Genomic DNA, 24244 nt, shown 5'->3' with positions numbered 1-24244 from the left:
AATTATTTTCACGTAGAACAAGGCTTGGAAAACTGAACTGAATATCCTCTTAAATTTGTTTGCCTTTCTTTACCCGAACATTGACGGGTTCAGCAAAGACTTCCTGTCACTTGAGCTGAATAAGGTTATAGTTTATAGATTGACAAGGACTGGGTGAAAGGAGCACCCACATTTGTGCTTCCATTTCCATCTGATGAATCAAAATTTAATGATGATTCAGAAGAATAGAGAAAAGTCGTCCAATTACTTTTGAGTAAACAAAAAACAAAGCACCATCATTTTTTGCAGGACTGGCCATAGCCCAGCATTGTTAAAGCAACTATTGTTGATTTCAGCTTCACTATTAAAAGTATACACACCACTCTAACCTTTTAGAAGGTCCCACAGCCCACTACAAAAGCGCTTACATCATGGTCCACTACCCCCCACCATTTGACACAAAAAAAGAGACGCATATCAATTCAACTTTTGACAATTTCTTACTCTCTACTTGCTTCTATTTTCCAAGGCATTGACATCGAACCCTGTATTGACAAAAGCTGGAACAAAGGCAAAAAAGGAAGAATTATGGCATCTGACTTTGATTGCAACTTGATGCTTTCCAGTGACTTATTTATGGGGGTTTGGAACAGACAAAGAACGCGTTAGGCGTGGGTCCCAGCAGATTAGGTGAGTCCGTGACGGGACCAATAGTAGATTGCTCCACATGTGTGCCTAAGGTCTATGAAGGAGGATTAGTTTCAGGCTTCACTATACTAGAAGAGTCTGGTGGTTGTGACTGATAAATTGCCGATGCTAGTGAGATGGGCATGATGCAGAGAGCCTTTGATTGAAGAAACTGCATGGCAGCCCCAACGTTTTCTTCCATAAGTTTCGCTACCTGTCTTTCTGTTCCATCATTTGACAACTTGTCCCATGCTGGTCGGTTTCTCGCACCTTCACCACCTTCTTCCTGATCATCACCAAATTCGTTAAATCTCTTGAGGATATTAAAAATAAAATTTTTTCGACTATTTCCTCACTATAATCACCTCAACTGATGATAACGGTATGTCAGTTACCAGTGGTGCCACTGCACCGGCTCCACCCAATCTACTCATGCTCAAAACCTGAAAGGTACATGAATCAAGTCATTGGAAGTCGTTTGCAGCCTCAATTTCACACTGCTACAGATCTAAATTTGGCTAGAGAGAAAAGCCTTCTGCTTTTATATTGATATCATGGTTCAAAGAAGTAATTTGTATTCCAACATAAAACCCTTAAAAGTTATTGGACGGTTTTTTTAAAAAAAATACAGCGCACTAAGCAGCCTGAAAATGCTACCATTTGACTGTGTTTAGATATTCCTCAGTCTTAGTCAGTCAACAAGTTCTCATCCAAAGTGGCAAGTGGCCACCACCGTATTATGGGATTCATGATAACGAGTTGAACACTAACTAACTGAACTCTCAGAGCCATGGGGATAAAAATGTGAAGGTTGACAGATTTAACAGGCAATACCCAACAAATTATGATAAGTAATTATAAATTGTCATCGATACAAATAGAGACCAAACTTGGAAAATAAAAGCAGGATCGCTGAGGATAACAATGGCATTTTTACCTTCACTTGAAGCCTTAGGAACTTGACATAATCGACGATTTCATCTAACATGGCAGCTCTGTCCGTCTGAACACAATAGAAATGCACCACAATATTAGAACAAATAAAATAATTCAGTACTCTTATCTTTTCAGCAGCCATGCAGAAAAACAGAGCCATCACATATATCATACAAAACCATATCGGAAATCCAGTACAATTATTTGACACTATGTATTCTTAAAAATTCCATTTGCATGCACGCCAGTTTAAGATACACGCAGATGTTATTCCACTACCAGAAACTAGTTATCCTAGATTATACATTGCATTCAGGCAAGCTCGGCACAATGTACAATAATGTTCAGCTTTAACAAACTCATTGCTTTAACCAGGCCTTGCCTAAAGAAAAGCTCTTGAAAAGCCAGAAGTGTCCAAATATTCTTGAATTGAAGCAATTTTTACATGCAAAAGCAACCTATTTTGTAAAAGTTAAATGTTCACAATAAAGTTATAAAAGTAATGACATCTGCTTTTTCTAAGGTGTATTGTAAAAGGAAGACAGAATGTATGAAAGTCAATAGTGTAAGTGGAGATGGGTGAAGTACAAAACAAGTATGTAATGAACAATATCCCCCAAGAAAGAAGACAGATAAGTCACAAGCAAGCCTTGAAAGGCTTCACTTTTAGCACTGCTTTTTTTATTCTTGCAATAATGTTTTTACTAATGTCAATTTTATTCGTGAGAGATGAATCTACTTAAACACAAACTGAAATTGATCACAAACTGTGTTATTGTAAAGTGAACAAGCTAGAAATTAAAGGGAATAGTAATAAATACGCATCTTATGTAAAGATTAACTTGATATTCTTTATCATTTCTAACAATTCATGATAAAACCCTTTGCTTTACCAAGGTCTATTCCACTAGCTAATGACAAAAGCAAGACCACAATTAGCAATAAGAGGATACGCAAGAGAAATCACATACCTTATTGACACTAGGAACAAGTTCTTGCAACGCCCTGATTCTTTCTGCTATTCTTTCTCTGCGCAACTGTAATCAAAGGGTAACATGGAAGACAGAATGAGCTACGACCGTAACCTGCAGTTTAATCAAACAGTTTGCATTCAAGCATCTAAAAACTCACCCGTTCAGCTATGCTGTGTGGATCTGTAGCCTGTCCTCTCCTTGCCCGCACCCTAGGGCGTATTGCTGGAGGATGTGGAGCAGAGGGCATCGTAGTAGGCATGGGTTGCCCATGAAAAACCTACAAGAGGGTTATGAATTATCAACCGGACAACAAATGCTACTTGATCCAGTAAGAATGAGAACAGGGAAAAGAAAAAGAAGATTCTCACAAGAAAACAATCATTCAAGGATTACTCAAAGCCAAGCATAAATATACTACATGATTTAAGAGGTTTAAAGATTACAGAAGGTAACCAGAAGTGCCTACAAAAGGTGTAAATAAACTAACTCAATAAATCATACTCAAACCTAACAAATCTGACAATATACCCAACAGCGTGGGCAATTACAACGAGACATGTTATTGACGTGTTTATACTAAGTTGACTAGCATCACCAACGACCACACACCTAACAAATCCGTCAACACGAAACTCGAATAATCTCATTTTTTATATACTTTAATTTGGAAGGAAATCAACATTCCACTGCTTGCTACTATTTTCATTAACCTTTATTAAACCGTTTCGCTTTGCTTTATGCAAATGCAATGGTGGTAATTTGAACCTGGCAATTCAACTAAAGTGATTCTAAGCATATAAAACCTCTTCCTGAAACAAGCACTCATATTAGACCGAAATAATTAATTTATGCAAAGCACAGAACTCAGTCTAAATAGAATATCATATAAAACAAAAAAAAAAAAAGAGGAGAATCGAAATAAGGTAGAGGTTTACATTCTTAGCTCTACCATCAACCACGTCGTCGCGATAGCGCTTTCCACTAGCGGAGGCTTCCTCGGGCTTCATGAACCCTCCTTTGCCTTGGTCCAAGCTAAGACCTAACTGATAGACCGGCGCGTGGAAGGAGGCGCCGGTGAGGTGAGCGTTGGGGTCGGCAGAGTTGAGCTGCAGCATCATCGGAGCCGGAGAAGTAGTACCGGAGAGTCCAACATCGGCTGCAGCGAGGCCTGAGTCTCCAGAAGCGAAGGTCGGGAGGCCGAGAATTTGTTCAAGGAAATCGTCTGCGGGAGTGTCGGAAGGGTTATTCGCCATGAGTATGAGTTTGAGCTTGAACCGGACGAGTCAAGGTTGAATCGGGTAAACGAGTTAGGAACGAAGAATCTACATGAAGCGGAAAGTGAAATTGGTTTTGTTTGGTTTTGTTTCTTCGTTTTGCACTAACTTAACTGTGCTTTTTTTCTCTACTGGGTAGTTAGCTTCCCACTTTGCACAATCAGTGCGGGTACCTTTATCCTGCTTACAAAAAGTTTCTCCTTTCTTCTTCTTCTTTTTTTTTTTCCTAAAGGGGCTCTATTTTTGGTATTTACACCCAAGTCCATTTCTCTTTTCTTTCTCTCCTTTCCCAACTATTTCTGTTCGTATTAATGACTTGGGAAGTTCTTCTACTACACACTTCTTTTCTCCTTCTTCCCTCATTTTCTTTCTTATTAACAAATTCATAACCATCTAATAGCAATCGCGTGTTCGAAAGAACCTCTGATTCTCATCATAATTTTTCCTTTGTACATCTTCTGTATAGAACTATCCAAACTATTTTGTAGTATATGGTAATTTAAATATCTTTAAATATCACATAACTTCTAAAATAATCAAATTTTTATCACTGATATCTTACTACTAATCTGAATCTAAGTATATTTTTAATCATTATTGGCCACTACTATTCTAATTTATTCCATATTGGTGAAGTGAAAGAAGAATATTAACTATTACATATACGTTAGAACAGGACTCATATGTTGTGTTCGTTGCATCCTATTGTCCTAATGCAATCCTCCAAGAGGCAACAATTATTATGTTTGTGAATTTATAATTTTCATTTCTTCTATTACATTTTGTATCACGATCAATTAAAATTCTATTATTGTTAAACTTTGCCGATAAAAGGGCATCACTTGTACAAACTCAAAACTACACTCTACGGCAATGTAAAGTCTTAATTCAAGAATTTCAGGTGTTGAAATATTTGTTTGGCAACAAGATACCTAGCTTAAGCAACCTCAATTTGGTATACGTTAAGATCAATTTCTCCACAAATATTTCTAAAACAAAAATAAATAAAATTGGAAGAAAAACTCGTTAATTCTTTTTTTATATATGTACAGGTTAATTTGTATGATTTTATTGTTTTGTTTATTTTACATGATAATTTAAAATAGAAAATTAAATTTGAAAATGATTATTAAGATAAAAATAAAGTGGCTTATGAATTATATTATTTTTATAAATAATTATAACTGACGAATGTTAAATATTTTTTCTTCGTGAACATATGGGCCTGGACGTGCATTCGGCCCAAAAATCAATTTTAGTGGCATGGAAGTGAAAGTTGGCAAATATAATAATAATAATAATAACCAAATTTAAATTGAAATGAATTAATTTAACATTTAATAATTTTTTTACTTAAGTAATCAAATTTTACACCAAACACAAACTTTGTTAATTTTCTTTCTGTGTTGCTAACGAAAAACATCAACAGCACCCTCCTCTCCCTCTTTATTTTTATGTTTTTTCATTTTTCAACACAATCTTGAAGCAACAATATATCCTATTCTTTTTTCTCATCTAAGGAAAAGGGAGAAGTTAATTGATGATGAATTAGATTGATCACTTAATTCATTAGTTGCAAATATTTTGCGTAAGATTTATTGATTTTTTTTATTATGTTATCAGTGTTATAATTCATGCATGCATGGTAAACATGATTAGGATTTGCTAATTTTGATGAATTGAAGGGTTAAGTTAACTTTTAATCATGATTTATGGGCTCTGAATTGATAAATTTTAGTTTCAATCGGTTAGTTTAACTGAAATATGATTTTAAACAGTAAAACTGATTATTTAATCGCTATTATTGTGCATTAATCATTAACAAGACATATATAATTAGAACCATAGAGTAATATATGTGTTACGTAAGTTATGCATATCATCAAGTGGTGATTTTTTTTTTAATAGTTAGAATTAAGTTGATTCAAGTGGATAATCATATAATCAATTTGATAATTATGATTTGATGATTGAATCCTCATGAAATCAGGCCAAAGGCCACATTTATGTGTGGCTTGTGAAATTTGTGAAGGAATATGGTTACAACATAGTGGGAAACTCAAGGTTTCATACAAACTTCTATGAGATTATCATAAGAGTCATATGTTCTTCCTTAAATGATCATCACTCTATCAAGGAAAAGATGGATGGTGGAATGATGAAGTTAGAACATTTGAAAGTGAACTCATTCTAATTAAAAGACGTAAAAAAAAGTTAATATAAAAACTTAAGTTGCAAGTTAAATAATTAGATATGATTTACATCTATAATCCAACTTCGAGAGAGGTATTTGATAGCAAGTCAAAAATAAAAAAAGTTTCTTTGGAGAGTAATGCGAAATAAAATTAAGTAATGCGAAATAAAATTTAGTAATGCGAGTGCTCTTTCTTTGTCCTGTGGATTGTACTCTTTCATGAACTTTATAATTTAAGCTTTAATGCTTTTTTAAGGCAAGCTTTTAGTGTTGATAACTAAAACACTCTCTTTAAAAGCCCTTTATTTTACTTCAATAATTTTCAGGAATATATTTAATAAAATTTAATTAATAGTCTTGCATTAAAGAAATTTAATGTAAAAGTTTTCAGGTCGATAACTGATGAAAAAGCAACCTCCTAAATTTTAATTAATATTATAAAATTCAACGGACCCACATAGAATTGAAGCATGATAAAACCCACGGTCAAGAAGACTCTATTTGGTACGTGCCAAATACTATTCAGACATATTGAAAGGTACGTGCCAAATTTGTACCGAATTGTATGGTGAATGACGTCCAACTTTTGACATCGATTGAAGACATATATATCTGAAGAGATATATAAAGAAAATCAGGTCATTTAATTAAATTTACGTGATTATATTGTGATTTAATTTATTATAATTAACTTTTTTATTTACTTTTTTTTTTGCATGAAAGAGCTTAGCATGTGATGTGATGTGATGGTACTAGTTTTTTTATAATATTATTAATAATAATAATAATAACAAAAATATAATATAATTAGATATAAATTAAAATTTTTTAATTTCAATTTTATTTTAACATTCTTTCTTCTATTAAAAATTAAATTTACATTATATTTATCATGAAAAATAAAATTATAATCATATAATTTCATCTATTAAAATAAATATTATCAATCATATCACACACACATATATATATATATAAATAATATATATATATATATATAAAATAAAAATATTTTTTGTTTTCTTAGATATTTTTCAATTGTTAATAATTATTTCAAAAAAGACTAAGCGATCTTTTAAACTGTTTAAAAAAAATATTTTTTCATTTGTTCTCAAATCTCAATGTGTTAAGAAATTTTCAAATGACCGAGAAGAGTTGCATTGATTTGTTAAATAAATTATAAATACGTTGAATGAATTTAAGTCTCGAAATGATGTTTGCTTTATGAATGGAATTCGCTGAACTTAGATGTGCAAAACAATTTCCATTTTTGTAAAATTTTTAAAAATCATGGTTCAACTTAACTAATCGTTTTTCACATCATGAAGATATTAATTACTAAATAAAAATTTCACCCAATTTTCTAAATTAATAGTATTGAAAACGATTTATTTAAATGTTAAAGATATATAGGACTTAATTAATCATTTATATCAAAATAAATTAAATTCTATCAGGGTAATCTTCTCGATTAACAAAACCCATGAGATCATATTTTGATATTAACAAGAAAAATGATATTTTAATCCACTTTTTTTGACTCACTTTTAACCCATTGCTTCAATCATCATTAGATTATCTTTTTTTATTTCTTTTAGTGATGTGATGTGATAATCTAATAGTGATTGAAGTAATGAATTAAAAGTGGGTCAAAGTATCATTGTCCTATTAACAAACATCTTTGGACCAATTTCATAAATACAATTCTTTTAAAGAAAACAAATGTAAAATTGAATCTAAACTTCAACTTATAAAAGAATTACTATACCAATACATATAATTATTTGTGTGGAATTTTATATGGAAGTTTCCGTTATGGTATGTTACAAAAGTTTTAATCTTGAAATTTTCTTACATTCTTAAACATACAAAACCAATTAACTGAAATAGTTGTCCAAGTTTTTTTTTTCTTAAACATATAACATTCATTCATGAATTTCAAGATTAGACATAACATATTAAATATAGACAGACAAAGGATTATACATACATACTTACACTAAGATCCATTATGATAATTCTTGCTGCTTTATCTAATTTTTTATTTACATGTTTTTTATAAATTCATCTAAATTTTACTTTTTACTATCCTTATCTCAATCAAAACAATATTACTTTTCATTCTCTTTTTTCGTCATCTTTTTATCTTATTCTTTTTCGCATACAAACAAAACCTAAAAGACATATAAAAGGGATAAAAATAATATTAAATATTAAGAAACTAGATAACCAATATTAAGTATAGGAATATTTTAATGAGTAGTTTAAAGATTAAATAATCTGAGAGTTTTCCATTTTTGTAGCGAAATCTCAAGTCGGTCATTTCATTTTTATTTGACTCAATTGAGTCTCTATTTTGAAAATTTCGTTGCAATTAAGTCATTTCTATTAGTAGTACAATTAAAAAAAAATCAAAACAAATTTTAAAAAAATAAATAAAATCACGTGGTGACATGTGACACATAGTTAACCATGTGTTGACACGTAACACATAGTTAACACGGTTACTGTACTACTAACGAAAAAAAATCTAATTGCAATGAATGTTCAAAAATAAAAACTCAATTGAATCAAATAAAAATGAAAAGACTTACTTAAAATCTCGCTAGAAACATGTGAACCTCTGGAATTATTTAACCTAATTTAAAACTTACATTTAAATTTTTCGTTAACTAATTAATGATATAAGTCTTCAAAATAATGGAGAGGATTCTTGTTCTCATATATTACCATTGAATTTTAATGTTTATATTCAACCATACATCGAATACAATTACATCAGAGAAAAAAAAGTCATAATATTTTTATTAATGTCCATACATAAACTTTATCCCACTCCTACCAAATTCATTCCCCGGTGAATTTAAATTAAAGCAGAGAAGTAAATGTAAATGAAACCAAAGGACAGAAACTTTCAATCTATAAAATTTATTAGTCCGAAAAAGGGTTAAAAAAGCTATTCATATGTTTGTATACCCATTCAATGCATAGCTTAGTTCAATTTTTTTGTTGTCCACAAGTCTGAGAAAAGGTGAATAGAGAAACTGAATACTATATATAAAGGAAAGGTTGCGACACTCAGAATAGGACTCAGTTTCAGGAAGGAGAGAAGATACCCAGCATAAAAAATCAGGTCATTCTCCGATTCTGTGTCTTTTTCAGCTTTCGTTTTCACTTATTTTTATTTTTAGATACTGCAATTCCTTTTGTACTTGCGTTGAATTCAAACCTCCGTATTCCGTTTCAGAAAACACTGTATTTTGGTTAAGATGAATTGTGAAAATGCATGTGTTGATATCATTTGCCTCTTTGCTTTAGCATTTATCCAATTGATTACGGTGAAAGCTTTGTCATTGTTCAATGGGTTTCTAGAATGTTCCGTGGATTTGTCTAACCAATGTAATGCTGTAATTTCCGTGGATATTGAAGGGTTGGATTTGGTGCATTTTTGGTTTTCCGTGAAGATTCATTTTCTCGTTTTCTGTAATATCGCGGTCATGGGTTTTTGTTCTGTTGGGAACCCTTATGCTTAATTTCATTTGAAATTTCAGTAATTATCAATTTTATGGCTCTTGCACTCAAGTCAAGTTGCTTCTTGCAATTGAAGAAACCTGAGGTCGGTTTCCATGTTTGTTTTTCCTCTAAGAAGGCTTTAATCTCTGTGAAGAGATACACTCCGGTGGCTGCTATGAGGACCATGGAAGTTCCGGGACTCTCTGAAACATTCACCAGACTGAGAAAAGAAGGAAAAGTAAGTAGTTATTTTTCCAGTTGTATGGGTTCCATGCTTGCCATGTTTACCATTGTATCACATTTCAACATGATTGCATTTTCTATTCCTTTTCAAATACTTTTTATCTGCCTGATTATAAAAATTGGATGGTGTTGGTATTGGTGATTATCGTTGTATGTTGTTGGTTACTTTTAGTACCGTATCAAGTTTACTGAAAAGAGATATGAGTCTGAGAGCTATTCTTGGCTGCCAAATAAATATTTTCTAAGAAATATGTTTGTGTCAAGGTGGCTTTCATACCGTATATTACAGCCGGTGATCCTGACCTTTCAACCACAGCAGAAGCACTGAAAGTGCTTGATTCATGCGGGTCTGACATAATTGAGCTAGGTGTTCCATATTCTGATCCCTTGGCAGATGGTCCTGTTATCCAGGTTTGACGCTTTCCATTTTTTTTGTTCTTGTGATACTTATACCACCTGATTCTCAAACTGAAACATCTTTCTCTTCAGGCTGCTGCTACAAGATCTCTTGCAAAGGGGACCAATTTCAATGCAATCATTTCTATGTTGAAGGAGGTAATTGTGCAACTCCTTGCCATTAATTAGTTATCACTGTCAACAGCTAATGATCTAGCAATTAATTTCATTCCTTCAATTGACAAGTTAGCAGTACAAACAACCAATGTTGGTAGATTGTTATGAAATTTGAACGAGTGAGGCCTATCCATTCTATATCCTTTTCTTACTTGAAACCAGAACAGAAGAATAAACTTGAACGACTTGTACTGATTCAATTCACTCAAGCAATACTTTATTGTACCTTGATATATAGATACTGGATGTAACAGGAAACCGGAAATAATATCCCTAAATCTAGGATATATGATACAGATATCTAATTTCTTATGATACACTAAACTTCCCAAAATTTGAACCTTTGGAGAGAGATCTTTTTTGTCCATTGTTACTTTGTTAAAACAATTATTCCTCTTTATAAGGATTCAGAAACCATTTCTTATTGCTTAGTCATGTGTATCTTCACTTAGCTCCCTGAACTGATGGTTCTTTGCATTGATCGATTTGGCAGGTTGTTCCGGAATTGTCATGTCCAATTGCACTGTTTACATATTACAATCCAATACTGAAGCGTGGTACTGAGAAATTTATGTCTATTGTAAGAGAAACTGGCGTACATGGTACGACTCAACACAAGTAATGATTTGCCAAAGTTTTACATTATGACATGCTTCACTTGGGTCTAATTTCTGTATTAGTTCTATGATAATTCAAATTGTAAACTGCATAGACAAAATAAGGGAGCAGTTCCAATTACATACACCGTGTATTATTTAAGGTTAGATTTTGGGTTTCGTTAATTCACTCTCCTGTCCTGCCTAGTCCTGGTTACAGCTTCTATGTCAGCTTCGTTTAAATTGAAAATTTTGAAACAAGATCTTGTTTGTATTTTGTCTCTTTTTCCTGTGGTATGGTAATGAGAATGATATTATTTTCTTTGCTGTATGTATGCTATGCAGGGCTCGTGGTCCCGGATGTCCCTCTGGAGGAGACGGAGACTTTAAGGGTGGAGGCTAAGAAAAATGGAATTGAACTGGTTTGCTTACCGTTAAATGATCTCTTGCATTTATTTTGGATTTCAGATTAACATTCTTATACCATTGATCTCAATGATTCAAAACTAGTGGTGAATCTTTTTTGTCCTATAAATATGAAATCCAGTTGTTAGCCACACCAAAGGAGACATGGTGGTTATTGTGGAGATATGAACTTTTGTTGTGATTAACGGCATTCCATTCTATTGCATTATATATTTCGCAGTATTATATAAATATGTTAGTATATATTGGTTAACATTTTTTATAGTACATTTCCTTTTAAATTTTATTTGGGTAAATTAATCTTTGTGTGTTTATATATCTAATTGATTTGGTATCTTTACTTCTTTGATATCGCTAAGGTACTCCTCACAACACCCACCACTCCAAAAGACCGAATGAAGGCCATTGTTGATGCAGCAGAAGGATTTGTGTACCTTGTATGAACTTCTTTCAACCTTATTCATTAACTTCTGTTTTTGGGCTACATTTCTTTTTAGTCTTTGTATAACTCCATTTTCTGCTTATTTGTGTTCTATATTTTTTTCCAAACATTTTATTCATAGACTGTGAATAAGAAGTTAGTCATTCACCAACTGGTTGCCTTCTTTAATATTAGAAAGCAAATTTGGTCCTGCTTTCAGCCGGTGAAATCAGAATAAGTTTGATTTTTTCTTTTTATGTTGTTTGCATGCATTTGGCATATTCCAAAAACTCTTGAACTATTATTGTTTCCTCATCTTCAAAGAAACCATTGTCTAGTGCAAAATGCCAATGGCTTTATTTATTCCTCTGTTTATTAACTTTCCCTTTGACCTTCTCTATGCACTTCAAGTAGACAAAACTATTGTTTGTAGTTAGTACAGTTGCCTTTTGACCTTCTGTGTTTGAACGTAGCGTTTTGAAGTATTTACTATGCTGGATCGGGACATTCTTTTTACAGTAGCCGGATGGAAATGGACAACGATTAATTTTTAACCTTATTTTACAAAAGTTTGGTGTTATCTTGTGTTCATGCTTTTTTTGGTAATTAATTTTTGCTCATATTACTGCATGTTGACGATTCCAAATATTTGATTTTGATATATTTTGCGCCTAGAATTTGGTAAAGAAACCTTGATCCCAAAGTTTTAGAAATTGGATAGAAATATACTGTGATTGTGAAAACGGAAGATATCCCGCTTAAGTACCCCAGTTCATCATCTGCTGGCAAATGTCATTAACCATTTGTCGATTTAATTTAGGTGAGCTCGGTGGGGGTCACAGGAGCCCGATCATCAGTTAGTGGTAATGTTCAGTCTCTTCTGCAGGAAATTAAAGAGGTTTGTCTTTTTAATCATGTTCTCAACTCTTTTTATCTTGTATGATGTGGTGGATGTCTTCTGATCACTTCATAAAAGTTCAATTCTCTTTCCCTCCCCTTTTGGCCCCACTCTGGTCCTGCCACTTCTTTTTGCTTGCAGGAGCTGGTATCAGATCGATTATGATAAACACAATAGTCTACCATTCAACTTGGTTAATCTCAATATTTTTACTTGTTTAATCCTTTTTTTTTTAATTGCAATTCAGGCAACAACTAAACCCGTTGCTGTTGGTTTTGGAATATCAAAGCCCGAGCATGTTAAACAGGTTACTTCTCAGTCCATATATATATAATATGTTTCTACCTCAGGCAATTTGGTTAATAATCAACTATATACTTTGATACAGGTAGCAGGATGGGGAGCTGATGGTGTGATTGTTGGCAGTGCTATGGTGAAGGTGCTTGGAGAAGCCAAATCTCCTCAAGAGGGATTGAAAGAGCTGGAAGCTTTTGCCCGCACCTTAAAGGAGGCACTTCCTTAAAAATAAGCTTTAAGAGCTCAAACTTCTAGTAGTTATCGTCATCTATATACATTGGATTTGAATAAGAATGTAGTTCAATTTTTTTTTCTGGTCATGATGTAGTGTATCAGCAAATTTTGTTCCTTTTCAATTATGATGAGATTTCGTAATTACCGAAATAAATGTCCATATAAATTTTGTCTCCTCGCTCTCTATTGTGCTGTACCAACTTGGTGGATTAACCATTTGAGAGAGGAAAGACACCATCTTCTATTCAAGAGCAAGAAGTGGGTGAGACGAGCCACGAGGCACAAGGACCCATTGATGCGGTAACAAAATTGAGACGTAGCAAATGTGAAAGAAAAAAGGCACGAAAACTTAGAATTCATGAGGTAATAAAGGAATTGGAAATGTGATTAAAGTGTAGTTGATTTAGCGATTATTCCTTTTCTCGTTGTTTGTTGTTCTTTCTCCGTGACCAAACGTCATTCCGTGACCTTGGGTTCTCTTCTCTTTTCGTATCTTGTTTTTGAATTCTTTGCACTTGTGGAAACTTGTCATTTCTATTATATTGAATCAAGGGGAATTGATTTTACTAAATATTTCTTATTGTTGTTTGAGAATGGTTACATTTGGTGCTTTTGTTGTACCAATGACAGAAAACACTTGTTTGAAAGAGCTTTAGGTTGTTGATTAGCGTGCTACTTGGTTCTATGCGGTGGGATGGAAGCTTGATTCCTTGGTCTAGTCGCATGACCCAGATTAGTTTCATCATCTCCATCATCTTCGCCAGGTCTTCTACCCCTACCGACGAACTTCTGAACTTTTTTACTGATATGCATCCTTAGTCGCATTCGAACATTATGACTTTTCTTTTGCAAATGGCTCCTGTCTTTCACAAGCCACAGGTTTGCCACCTTCTAAGATTCATGATCATGTTATACCTCTTCTAACTGATGTACCACTAATGAAGGTACGTCCCTATCGTTATCCTTTCCATTATAAGACTGAAATTGAAAAGATTATCTCCAAGTTGTTGCTTGAAGGGCTAATCAAGCACAATATTACTAGTCTTTTTTTCTTCATTGGTCATACTTGTGAAGAAGAAAGATGGGTCTTAGTGCTACCCGCTGCATCTTTCTTTACTAGATAACTCCTTCAGGAATTTCATGATTCTGTTATTGGGGGATATGCAAGGTTCTTTCAAACATATCAGTATTTCATTTCTCTATTTTATTGGAAAGGCTTAGAAGAGGGTGATCGTGTTTATTTATATCCGTGACTGCCAAGTTTGTCAAATAGCTAAATCTTCTCATTCTTTACCATTTGGACTCCTCCAACCTCTTCCAATAGCAGACAAAATTTGGGAGAATATTGTCGTGGATTTCATGACAGGGTTGCCTCTGGCTAATGGGTATCTCTGCTTATCTTTGTGGTTATTGATAATTTATTCAAATATGCTCACCTTATTTCCTTGAAAATGAGGTTTACTAGTAATGTGGTTACAGAACAAATTCTTAATCTCGTTTCCAACTTACATGGTCTGCTCAGGACCATTTTATCTTAGACAGAAACAAAAACTTCAGTAGTAACTTGTGTCACACTTATTTAAAAGTTAAGGGACCTAATTGCTTGAGTATGGCTTACCATCCTGAAACTGCATTGGGACTGATATGACTCCTTTCCCGATTGTTTATGGTCGCCAGGCTCAGCCATTGCTGTTGGATTTCGTTAGTGATGCAGCCATGTGACATTGTGTTATTGACACTAAAAACGAATCTTAACTGAGCGCAAGTTTGAATGAAGCAGTTGGCTCATAGAAAACATGATGAGTTTCATATTGTCGATTTGGTCTTCATTAAACTTCAGCCTGGCCTTCTGTACTTTGTACTCACTGTTAAATATATACAACTCAATCTTATAAAATTAACTTATAATTTGTTTTTCAACACTCGTCAGCGTCACCTGGGGGCTTCGCTGTTTTAAAGTGGAGGGTGTTGATAAAGGAAGAGCGCCATTGACTATTTAAGCGAAAGAAGAGGATGGAACCAGCCACATGGCACAAGGACTACTCATGTGGTAACAAAATTGATGCGTAGCAAATTGGAGGATTGTTGTGGATTTGGGGTTAGTCCCTTGTTTTTGTGCTCTCTCTCTCTCTCTCTCCATGATCCAACGTTATTTACTGACTTTTGGTTTTCTCCTCCCTTTATGTTCCTTATGAAATTACATGTACTTTATACTCTTGAAAATTTTGTTATTTCGTTATATTGAATCTAAGGGTCTTTCTTTAAAGACAATAATTTTTTAATAATTTTTTTTATAATTTGAGGTGACATTTTAAATGATTTTAAAATATATAAAAAATGAGAAAATAGAAATATACAAAGTCTCTTAAAAATACTAAGCTGTCAAAATTTAGTTATTAATTTTTTTTTTTCTTTTACTTAGAAATATCTCTGATTGTTGTCTGGCATAAAAATAAAAATAGTAATAATCTTTTTTTAATTCTAACTGAAAAGCATTTCTGATAGAAGAAAATGTGTAATTAAAGTTAACGATTGTTCATTTTCAGGTTATTTTTAATCTTTAAATTTGATCAAATGCGGGCCAGTTTTTGTAACTGTAGCATTTAATCACAACAAAATTCTAATTTTCTTAAATATCATGTTCATTTTAAAAACATAAAATCAAATTGATTTTAATCATTAACATATCAGTTTTCCCCTTTCATATTTCTTGTTAATTCTCTTAAACCGAAAACTCATATTTTCACTTTATTTATCACTTCTTTCTTCGTTTTTCTATCATTCAGTTTCTTTCCTCTCCCTTCTACCTCTTTCAAACCCACCATTAAACAACAAATAAATATAACTAGAAAAACAAACTCGCATCGTGTAAAATGTTGACGCATTCTTAATAATAGAAACATATTGCTATGAATTAAATAAAAAAATTTAAATTTAGATACTATGAATATTTACAACAGAACATTCGGATCAGGTACCAGAACCTATTTTTCTAGCAGTGATAACACAATCCATGCACCCACCTGGGCAGCATTGGCTAGAATAACTATGAAACAACAAATTTGTTGGGACTATGAGAAAAATTAGCCTAGTCATAAACAAAATACTTCGTATGGAGTTTATTGAAGTGCCCCAACGGTCTCCATTGAAATGCCTACTGAATTTTTGAGCCAGACTGAAGACCCGCTTGTACTTTGCTTTGAAAGTGGGATTCTAACCTGCATTCAAAATCATAAATGTAAGAAACATCACAGGAAAAAAAGGGTAAACCAGGAGGTGGAAGAAAGTTCGAGCACATGCCTTGTAGCACATTTGTAATAAATGGTTTCTGGAGAATTATAGGTGCGTGCATTTGCAAACATTCTTCTGACATCGGCAACAAACATCTCAAATGTTACATAATATAGCTCTGATTCCACCCTCTTAGACATTGTCTTCAAATCTGCACTCAGAACGATTATATATATTAGACATAGAAAATAAGACTTTCCAAGGTTGTGTTCACAGATTTTGAATTGAACCAAACTAGTTCTGAACTTAACTGCAATGTAAAAAACTAAACATTTTAAGAAAATTAAACTGATCTGTTTAAAAAAATTAAACAAAACTATTCTTCTACTTGAGTTTTAAAATTCTGAATTATCCTTAACTGAAGTGTAATTCATGAGATTAAAATGTGTTTTAAAATAAGATGTTAACAAAGAATAATTCAAACAATTTGAATAGTTCAAAAATAATTCAAAGCACTTCAGTTCACCAAAGTTGTTACGCAGTTCAGTTTACTGAACAATATAGTTCAATTTAGTCAAACCTCTTTTACATGTGGAACACAAACGCACACATGAGCGGGCAGGCGTGCCCGCAGAAGAGGACCAAAGATAAAACAAGCTCCAAATAAAACATAGCTGATGAGAGGAAATCATAAGAATGTGATTAATAAAAGTAGCAGGTACTCAATGTGAAATATTTAATATACTTACCCATTGGATCTTTGATGATGTCATAATAGTCAGGGACATCCCGTGCATCAACTGGCTCCTTGAATGGCCATGCGTCGGCGTGATCAAGCATAGACTGCTCAAAAAGATAAATCCAATTATAAGAATTAATTTCTCAATCATGTGATTCTTCTGGTCTCATGCATGTTTTGACTTGCCAAGAATAAGGATCTATTCATCAATACTCTTGTGGAATTTTGCAGAGTTTCCAATGAAAATTAAATTATAACGAGTTAAATGAATGGAAATTAAACTAAATGTAAAGAACATGTAAGCAGCTTGCCTTTAGAAGTGATCGCATAAAACCAGACAAATGTTTTTGATTAGTAGTATTGTCAGTAGAGACATTTAGACTTCTGAATCGAGAATGACCCCACTGATCAGGAGTCCATCCAGCCTCTCCTGTCATTGCATTCAGTGAAACATTAATCAGGAAATTATCAAAGTACACAAAAAATAAATCATCTCACTCTAGCATATTATTGGTCAATTTTTTCCCAACACCCCCCGTTAGACAAACTAATCTATTGTCTGGACACTTGATAAGGAGGGGCACTGAAGACGAGGGGGAAAAGCAGTCAAAAGGTTAGGACCAAGCATAAGGTCTTGGACAGGAGGTGGACATTTCGTCGTACCCCATTAAGTTAGCAAAACCTAATATGAAAGGATTGACATAAAGTATCTATCTTTAGAGAGAGGTAATGCATAATTTTACACAAAGGTATAAAAAATTAATTCTTAAGTTATTTAATTCAGATTAGGAATTAAGTACTCACTCAAACCGGGGATGTCATCAATAATTTTTTTAGGAATGCCCGCTTCTTTCTGCACATCATATCAACCAGGAAGGACACTAGTTAATATTCCATCAATCAATGATTTTACTAATACAAGAAAAGAAAAGAAAAATGCGTAACTTCAGCCACGAAATGGACGACTCTCTCTAACACAGAAGTAAATAACGTGTTTGTACCTTCTGAAAATCAATTCCAGCATAGACTATGTGACAGTTTGACAGCTCTCTGATTTTTTCATCAATAGCCTACAATTATAACCAATAATGACTTAACACAACATGAATTGAGAATACAAAACAAAATGAGAAAAGAATAGGCAAACAGTCTCCACACAAGATAGAAACAAGGATAATATTGCAATTACAAATAAGGTCCCATTCTATCATAGCTCTCAGCTGCAATGTTTTCGACAGCCCCCTCCACTGCACATACTCTAGCAGTGGGTGTGCGAATGTCATAAAGAGAAAAGCCTATAACAAAAGCTGTAAAACAGAGGTCTGTTTTACCATAAAGAAAAACTAAGATCAAGTGAAACAAGCACAAACTTATACATTTGATTGAGATCTATTTTAGAAGTTTTAAGAAAAACTTCCACTAGTACATCTTACAACATGCTAATCGTAAACAGCATCTCAAATAGTGTAAAGAAAAACTAATAAAAGTAGCAAATAGAAATGATCTTACCTGTCTTTGACGACGGATCATAGTTGACAAATCAGTGTAAGGGAGCTTTGGATCTATCTTGCATTCCATCAAAATTCCTCCATCGTAATCCTTTATATAACTGAAATGACAATTGTATAAAATGAATCATCATAGATAGTATACAGCATATAAAAATAATGAATGATGAAATTATTATCTAATGAGATGTAAAAAAAAATAGAATGTAACTAAAATCCTAATAATAAAATCTTTAAATGACCTTTTCCACACAAGAATATCAAGTACAATCATACCCTTGCCATCGATCTTTCTCCAAGTGAATCTCCTTTGTAAATCCCTGAAAACAAAATCAAACATCCTCAAGATATCCAAAACAGAATCCAGTGAATTCAACATGGTCATTTCACAAACTCCGCCCCTCCTAATGCACAAAAATACCATCAAGAGTATTACAAGATGAAACCAAAAAACATGATACAGATTTCTATCACTGCTATAGAGCTGCTACTGGGAATTCGCTTCTATGTCTATCAGATTTTAGACTAACTTAACAAGGAAATATAAATCTTCACGAAAGTTTCTTGAAGGAAAACTGAACTCAATGACCTCCTATGAACGAAAAAACTCAGTTGACAGACTGGCTCAACAATCATTTTCTACATTTGGGAGCAATGTTCTACAACTCAGACAGGTAGAGAGATGCTAGGTTGGTGGATTAGTAGTTCAACTGGCGGGTCACTGGTTAAAGAACATGAATAGACAGGGTGGATGCACAAACACAGAATGATCCTTCTATTACAAAATGAACACTGATGTGTGAGGAGCTGTGCACCTGAGCATGAGACTTGAAAAACTGCTGCAGTACTATGAAGGCACAAATTTGAATAATCTCAGTTCACTCATACTGGACTATATCTATACTGGCTCAATCAAATTTTACACCAGTTTAATGACATCATCAGTCAGAGCCAGGTTTTAAAATGTTGCTTGCGAGGGAGCAAGACTTTGAAAATGTATTTGTTGACCTAGTTGTATGTGTTCTATCTTGAATGAGAGGTTGGCTTCACATGAAGGAAACTTATAAAATACAGTATAGTGCGAGCTGGTCATGTCTCAGATACATGATGTATGTCTTTCTTCCTTAACTAAACCAACTAGGACTATCTATAAAATCTCCCTTGTCAGACAGTAAGATCTTTAAACCCAAATTAGGCATTTTTTATTGATACAAATACCAAAATAATACAATTCCCAAAATGTGCTCCTCTAGCCATGACAAACTTTTTTCTGTATTACAAATGGCTGCACAATCCCTATTGGCACAATCCAAGTGGGACTCAATGCCCAGGTGGCACAATCCCCCCTCAAAACCATCCGTATCCCCTCCTATATTCCCTCTCCTCACCCTCTAACAGAAAATCTCCCAGATTCACCACTCTCTCTCCTATTGCCAACTCAGCTAAAGCCGTTAGCACCCTTCCCTCTCATGTTCGTGGACCCCAATTAATGGGTTTCCACTTTTTCCTTCATACACCTCAGTAATTTTTTCTACTTGTCTCTCATTTTCTTGGGCCTAGGCCTGATTCTTATCAATTTGAAAAGTATATTGTTTTTGTATTAAGTTAGAAAAATTGCAATTAAGAAAAAAAATAGTTAAAGCGTGTTTTCAACCCAATAAATTTGTTTTTAGAAAGTAAAATATTTCTCAGATTCTTGCTATGAGGTATGACTTAATGCATAAAAGGAATAAATATCAACACAGATATTAAGGATCTTAAATATAAATAATCAAACCTGTTTGATAAAATAGCCAACAGCATTGTTGTCAGCATATGTGAGAAAATGTGTCAGCCCATCCACATCACGTGCATACTGTTTTAAGTGATTCATCAATCTGGTACCATAACCCTTTACTTGCTCATCAGCTGTAATTGCACAAAAGGCTATCTCACCAAACTTCTGGCTGTCAATCATAATGCACTTATTAATAAATAAAACCATAGATTAGCCTCAAAGGAAGTGCGTCGAGGAAGAGAAAGACTAGTTCATTCTTTTTCTATTAGCTACTTTGGTAATAGCCATTGTAAAACAGTTCTCAGACATTAAAACAGGAAAAATAACAAATAAATGTCATAATAAATTTGAAAATTTTTAACCTGAATGAAAGAGATGATTAGTATTGAATTGATTCTTCGAAACAGTACATCAGCCTCTATAAATAAAGAACCCTAATCCTAAAGTAATGATTACAGAGAGATTTCTAGAATCTTCTAACAGCGTACTTGTAATTAATTACAATGTCCTATTGCAGTTTATCAACTATATTTTCTCCAGAATCAACATAATATGTAAATTTGAGACAAAAAATAGAGACTTGCACAAGAAAAAATAATGAAAACAAATTGTTACCTAGCATATGGGCGATATGTAATGCCTCCAACAACGTGATTACGCCTTATGACCATTACAGACTTGTGGCTCCTACAAATTTATAATAAAGGATTTATGATTTTAAAGAAAAGAGGAAAGAAAAGTCAGTTCAAAAAAAAAAAACTGAACAGAAATGGACAATTTGTATAAGAGATATCTCAATATACGTCAAACAACAGATTGCTAACATTACCTATCCATGACAAGTCGAACAATGTACTCCTTCGGCATATTGGGAAGTTGTCTAGCAAATATATTCTTCAATCCAATCAACCTAAGGAACAAATAACAAAAGCAAGAATGGAACTCATTATCATTAATGAACAATTGATAATCTTGCTAAAATTAAAATTTGCCGAGGTTTTAATCCAAAATAAATTGCCAACTCAATCTCGTTAAGCCAGTTCCAATGGTAGGTTATAATGTATATGCCGAGTAGATGTAACGGGAAGAGACTGGTGAGAGGTGTCATGGCATAATATATGTTCAATTTTACATATTAAACATATGGCTTAGGAGTTAATCTTATACTTAAAAAAGCCAAAGTAATCGTTAGATTATATCTATGTTAATGATTATTTTGTCTACTAACTCCATAAACACAAATAAACAAATTGTATGGAAAGAAATATACCAAGGTCTGTTTGGCCAACTTAGACAAGTTGTGTTTTAATATATCTTAACTTTTACTGTAAACATTCATTTCGACTTTTTATCCTTAAGTGTGGTTATTTGTTTGCCGTTTTAGAGGGCTCCCAACATCAGTTCATACTTTCCCAAACACACAATGGAAAAGGAACAACACTGGTGGATTGAAAATAAATGTTGCATTCAACTGAACTATAACCCAAAGACGCTGTAAGATATAAAACATGGAATCACATCTGTCTTCTATTATTAATTAGAATCAAATTACCCCTCAATGCCAATGAAGAATGTACGTAGTCCTTATATTTTACATTATTTTATTTTAAATTATTTGCCATCTCAAAAATAAAAAATGTTAATTTTTTAGTTATATTTTTATTAAATAAAATTACATGCTAGATAGTATAATCGTACGAGTGTATAATATATGCCAATAATGATATTGGTGACATAGTCAAAGGCGACACAATGTTAAAGGGAAACAAAAAACACATACCAAACCATATGCTCATCAACACCATCGTTTGAATGGCATACGAATTTAAGCCTTCCCGCTTCCTCCTGACAAATTTTCAATAAACAAGGTCACAACCATGAACACCTATCATCTCAAATAGTTTTTTAACAATTTATTCATCAAGATATATAAACCAATGAAAATGCACCAAATTATTAATCTAAATGTAAACAATGAAAATGCCCCAACTTATTAATCTAAATGTAAATAATGAAAATGCCCCAAATGTAAAAGACCATCACATTACATTGAACGAAATAATTATAACCATTGACAAGCGAGTAAAAATATTCATATACAGCAGGCAATGGGGCTAAAGGACGAATAATTGAACCTAAAAAATATTTAATAACTTTTTGGCTTAAATCCACTTCTACTCCCTCATAATTTAATAAACGGACATCCCTACAAAAATTTAATAACACGTTTGGTTATCCACTTCTCCAAAATTAAGCATTTTTTGTTCAAAATTATTATATCATCATCATCTAATTGCTAAAAAAATGTTGATGTGTTTTAAGAGACAACATAGGTTAAAACTTAGTTATTAAACATTGCTATTAATACGATACATGAATAAGTAAAATTGCAAACACACACTGACACCTCCATATTTCTAATTTTCCGTTAGAAATTGGATATCATAGGAATTGCTTAATTTTGACAAACTAGGATCAAATATACAGTAAAATTTCGAAATGAACCGAAATTTCACATTCACAAAAAGTATGGGATCGAACTGGATTTAAGCCTAATTTTCTTCATGAAATGGATGAATCAGACAAAGTGGTTACCTCCTTCTTGAGACTCTCTTCCCGAGCTGTATAAGCCCCACTCGTTTGCAAATTATCTGTAAAAATCTTAGTCGGGTCCTCCTTAACCACAATGCCAGGGACGGATCCAACTACCTCCATGGCACCAGCTCCGGCATTTGCGGCATCTTTTGCGCCGTCGGAGTTCTCAATTTTTACAGCGGAGTTATCAGTCTTGAGCTTGGTATTACGGGGAGCGGAGGGAGGGTTACCGAGTCTGGAGGCGGTGAAGGTGCGCATGGAGGAGTCGTTGTCGTAGTCCTCCTCGTCATCGTCGACGACGGCGTCCTCGGAGTCGTCGTCTGAGTCGGAGTCGGCGCCACGGGCGGAGATGCTCTCCAGGTCGTCATTGGAGGTGAGGGCACCGTCGCGAGTGTCGGCGGAGAAAGAGGAGGGAGGGAAGGGAGGCGCGTGGTCCTCGGACGCGCGTTTGCGCTTGTGGATTGAGGATGTGGCGGAGGCTGAGGCGGAGTGGGAAGGAGAAGGGGACTGGGAACTGCGAGAACGAATGGGGCCTCCGCCGTGCGACTCCATGTTAGGGTTTGCTCCTTCCCTCGGAATCCGAAGATCGAAGGTACTTAGTTTCTGCCACGTAGGTTTTGTTGTCATTTACATAACAGATTTAAATGTATGATTTTGTATTTATTTATAATAACTTATAATAATATATTATCTACTATCTATTATAATTTATCAAAAGAAAAGAATATAAAATAAAATTTATTTTATTATATATTTTATAACGTTCTAAAAGTTAGTTTTCGGATCATTACAAAGGTTTAAAAAGTAAATTTGTAATAACAAAAACATATTTCTTAATATTATAATATTAAAATAAAAATTTATCGAATGACATAAATAATTAATATGTTTAACTTTTTAACATAAAGATACATAAAACTTTTATTTTTGAAAGAATATTAAAATCGTCTTAAAATTTAAAAACTAAAAACATAATTAATCATAATAATAGGAAGACAAAACAAAAGGAAAAAGTTAAAAGATTAATTGGCTAAAAATATACTATCAATGTATTTATATTATTATTAAATGAATCTAAAGACATACATTAAACATTTATTGATTATATGAGTTTAAAAGCACACACTAAATGAGTATATAAAAAGAATA

At 33.4% G+C, this 24244-nt stretch overlaps 3 protein-coding genes across 4 annotated transcripts; 1 reads left to right on the top strand and 2 right to left on the bottom strand.

Moving 5' to 3' along the window:
- Window positions 1-225: 225 nt before the first annotated feature.
- LOC114181125 (transcription factor UNE12-like) lies at window positions 226-4042 on the bottom strand. Its single transcript, XM_028067483.2, has 6 exons — window positions 3512-4042; window positions 2734-2853; window positions 2574-2639; window positions 1604-1669; window positions 1032-1109; window positions 226-952 (listed from the first exon to the last, which is right to left on the bottom strand). Exons 1-6 carry the CDS (start codon window positions 3827-3829, stop codon window positions 722-724), a joined length of 879 nt encoding a protein of 292 aa, XP_027923284.2. The 5' UTR covers window positions 3830-4042; the 3' UTR covers window positions 226-721.
- A 4959-nt stretch (window positions 4043-9001) lies between these two features.
- On the top strand, window positions 9002-13420 carry LOC114181110 (tryptophan synthase alpha chain-like). 2 transcript variants are annotated; one of them, XM_028067464.2, is made up of 10 exons: window positions 9002-9177; window positions 9596-9795; window positions 10065-10211; window positions 10290-10355; window positions 10867-10975; window positions 11315-11391; window positions 11755-11832; window positions 12637-12714; window positions 12962-13021; window positions 13103-13420. In XM_028067464.2, exons 2-10 carry the CDS (start codon window positions 9610-9612, stop codon window positions 13235-13237), a joined length of 936 nt encoding a protein of 311 aa, XP_027923265.1. In that variant the 5' UTR covers window positions 9002-9177; window positions 9596-9609; the 3' UTR covers window positions 13238-13420. The 2 variants fall into 2 exon arrangements, with proteins under 2 accessions (XP_027923265.1, XP_027923272.1); XM_028067471.2 differs by having other exon boundaries at window positions 9017-9177; window positions 9694-9795.
- A 2739-nt stretch (window positions 13421-16159) lies between these two features.
- On the bottom strand, window positions 16160-23722 carry HAG1 (histone acetyltransferase of the GNAT family 1). The gene is made up of 13 exons (XM_028086675.2): window positions 23096-23722; window positions 22281-22345; window positions 21330-21410; window positions 21116-21187; window positions 20501-20669; window positions 19000-19043; window positions 18725-18824; window positions 18217-18285; window positions 18020-18068; window positions 17527-17645; window positions 17226-17319; window positions 16546-16687; window positions 16160-16463 (listed from the first exon to the last, which is right to left on the bottom strand). Exons 1-13 carry the CDS (start codon window positions 23720-23722, stop codon window positions 16400-16402), a joined length of 1695 nt encoding a protein of 564 aa, XP_027942476.2. The 3' UTR covers window positions 16160-16399.
- Between the last annotated feature and the right edge of the window lie 522 nt (window positions 23723-24244).

Source organism: Vigna unguiculata, chromosome 1 (genome assembly GCF_037176805.1).
Source record: "Vigna unguiculata cultivar grain cowpea cultivar isolate G323 ecotype 2 chromosome 1, ASM3717680v1, whole genome shotgun sequence".
Lineage (NCBI taxonomy): Eukaryota > Viridiplantae > Streptophyta > Magnoliopsida > Fabales > Fabaceae > Vigna > Vigna unguiculata.
Note: the sequence above shows the minus strand (reverse complement) of the source record. Positions and strands in the feature narration are given on the sequence as shown.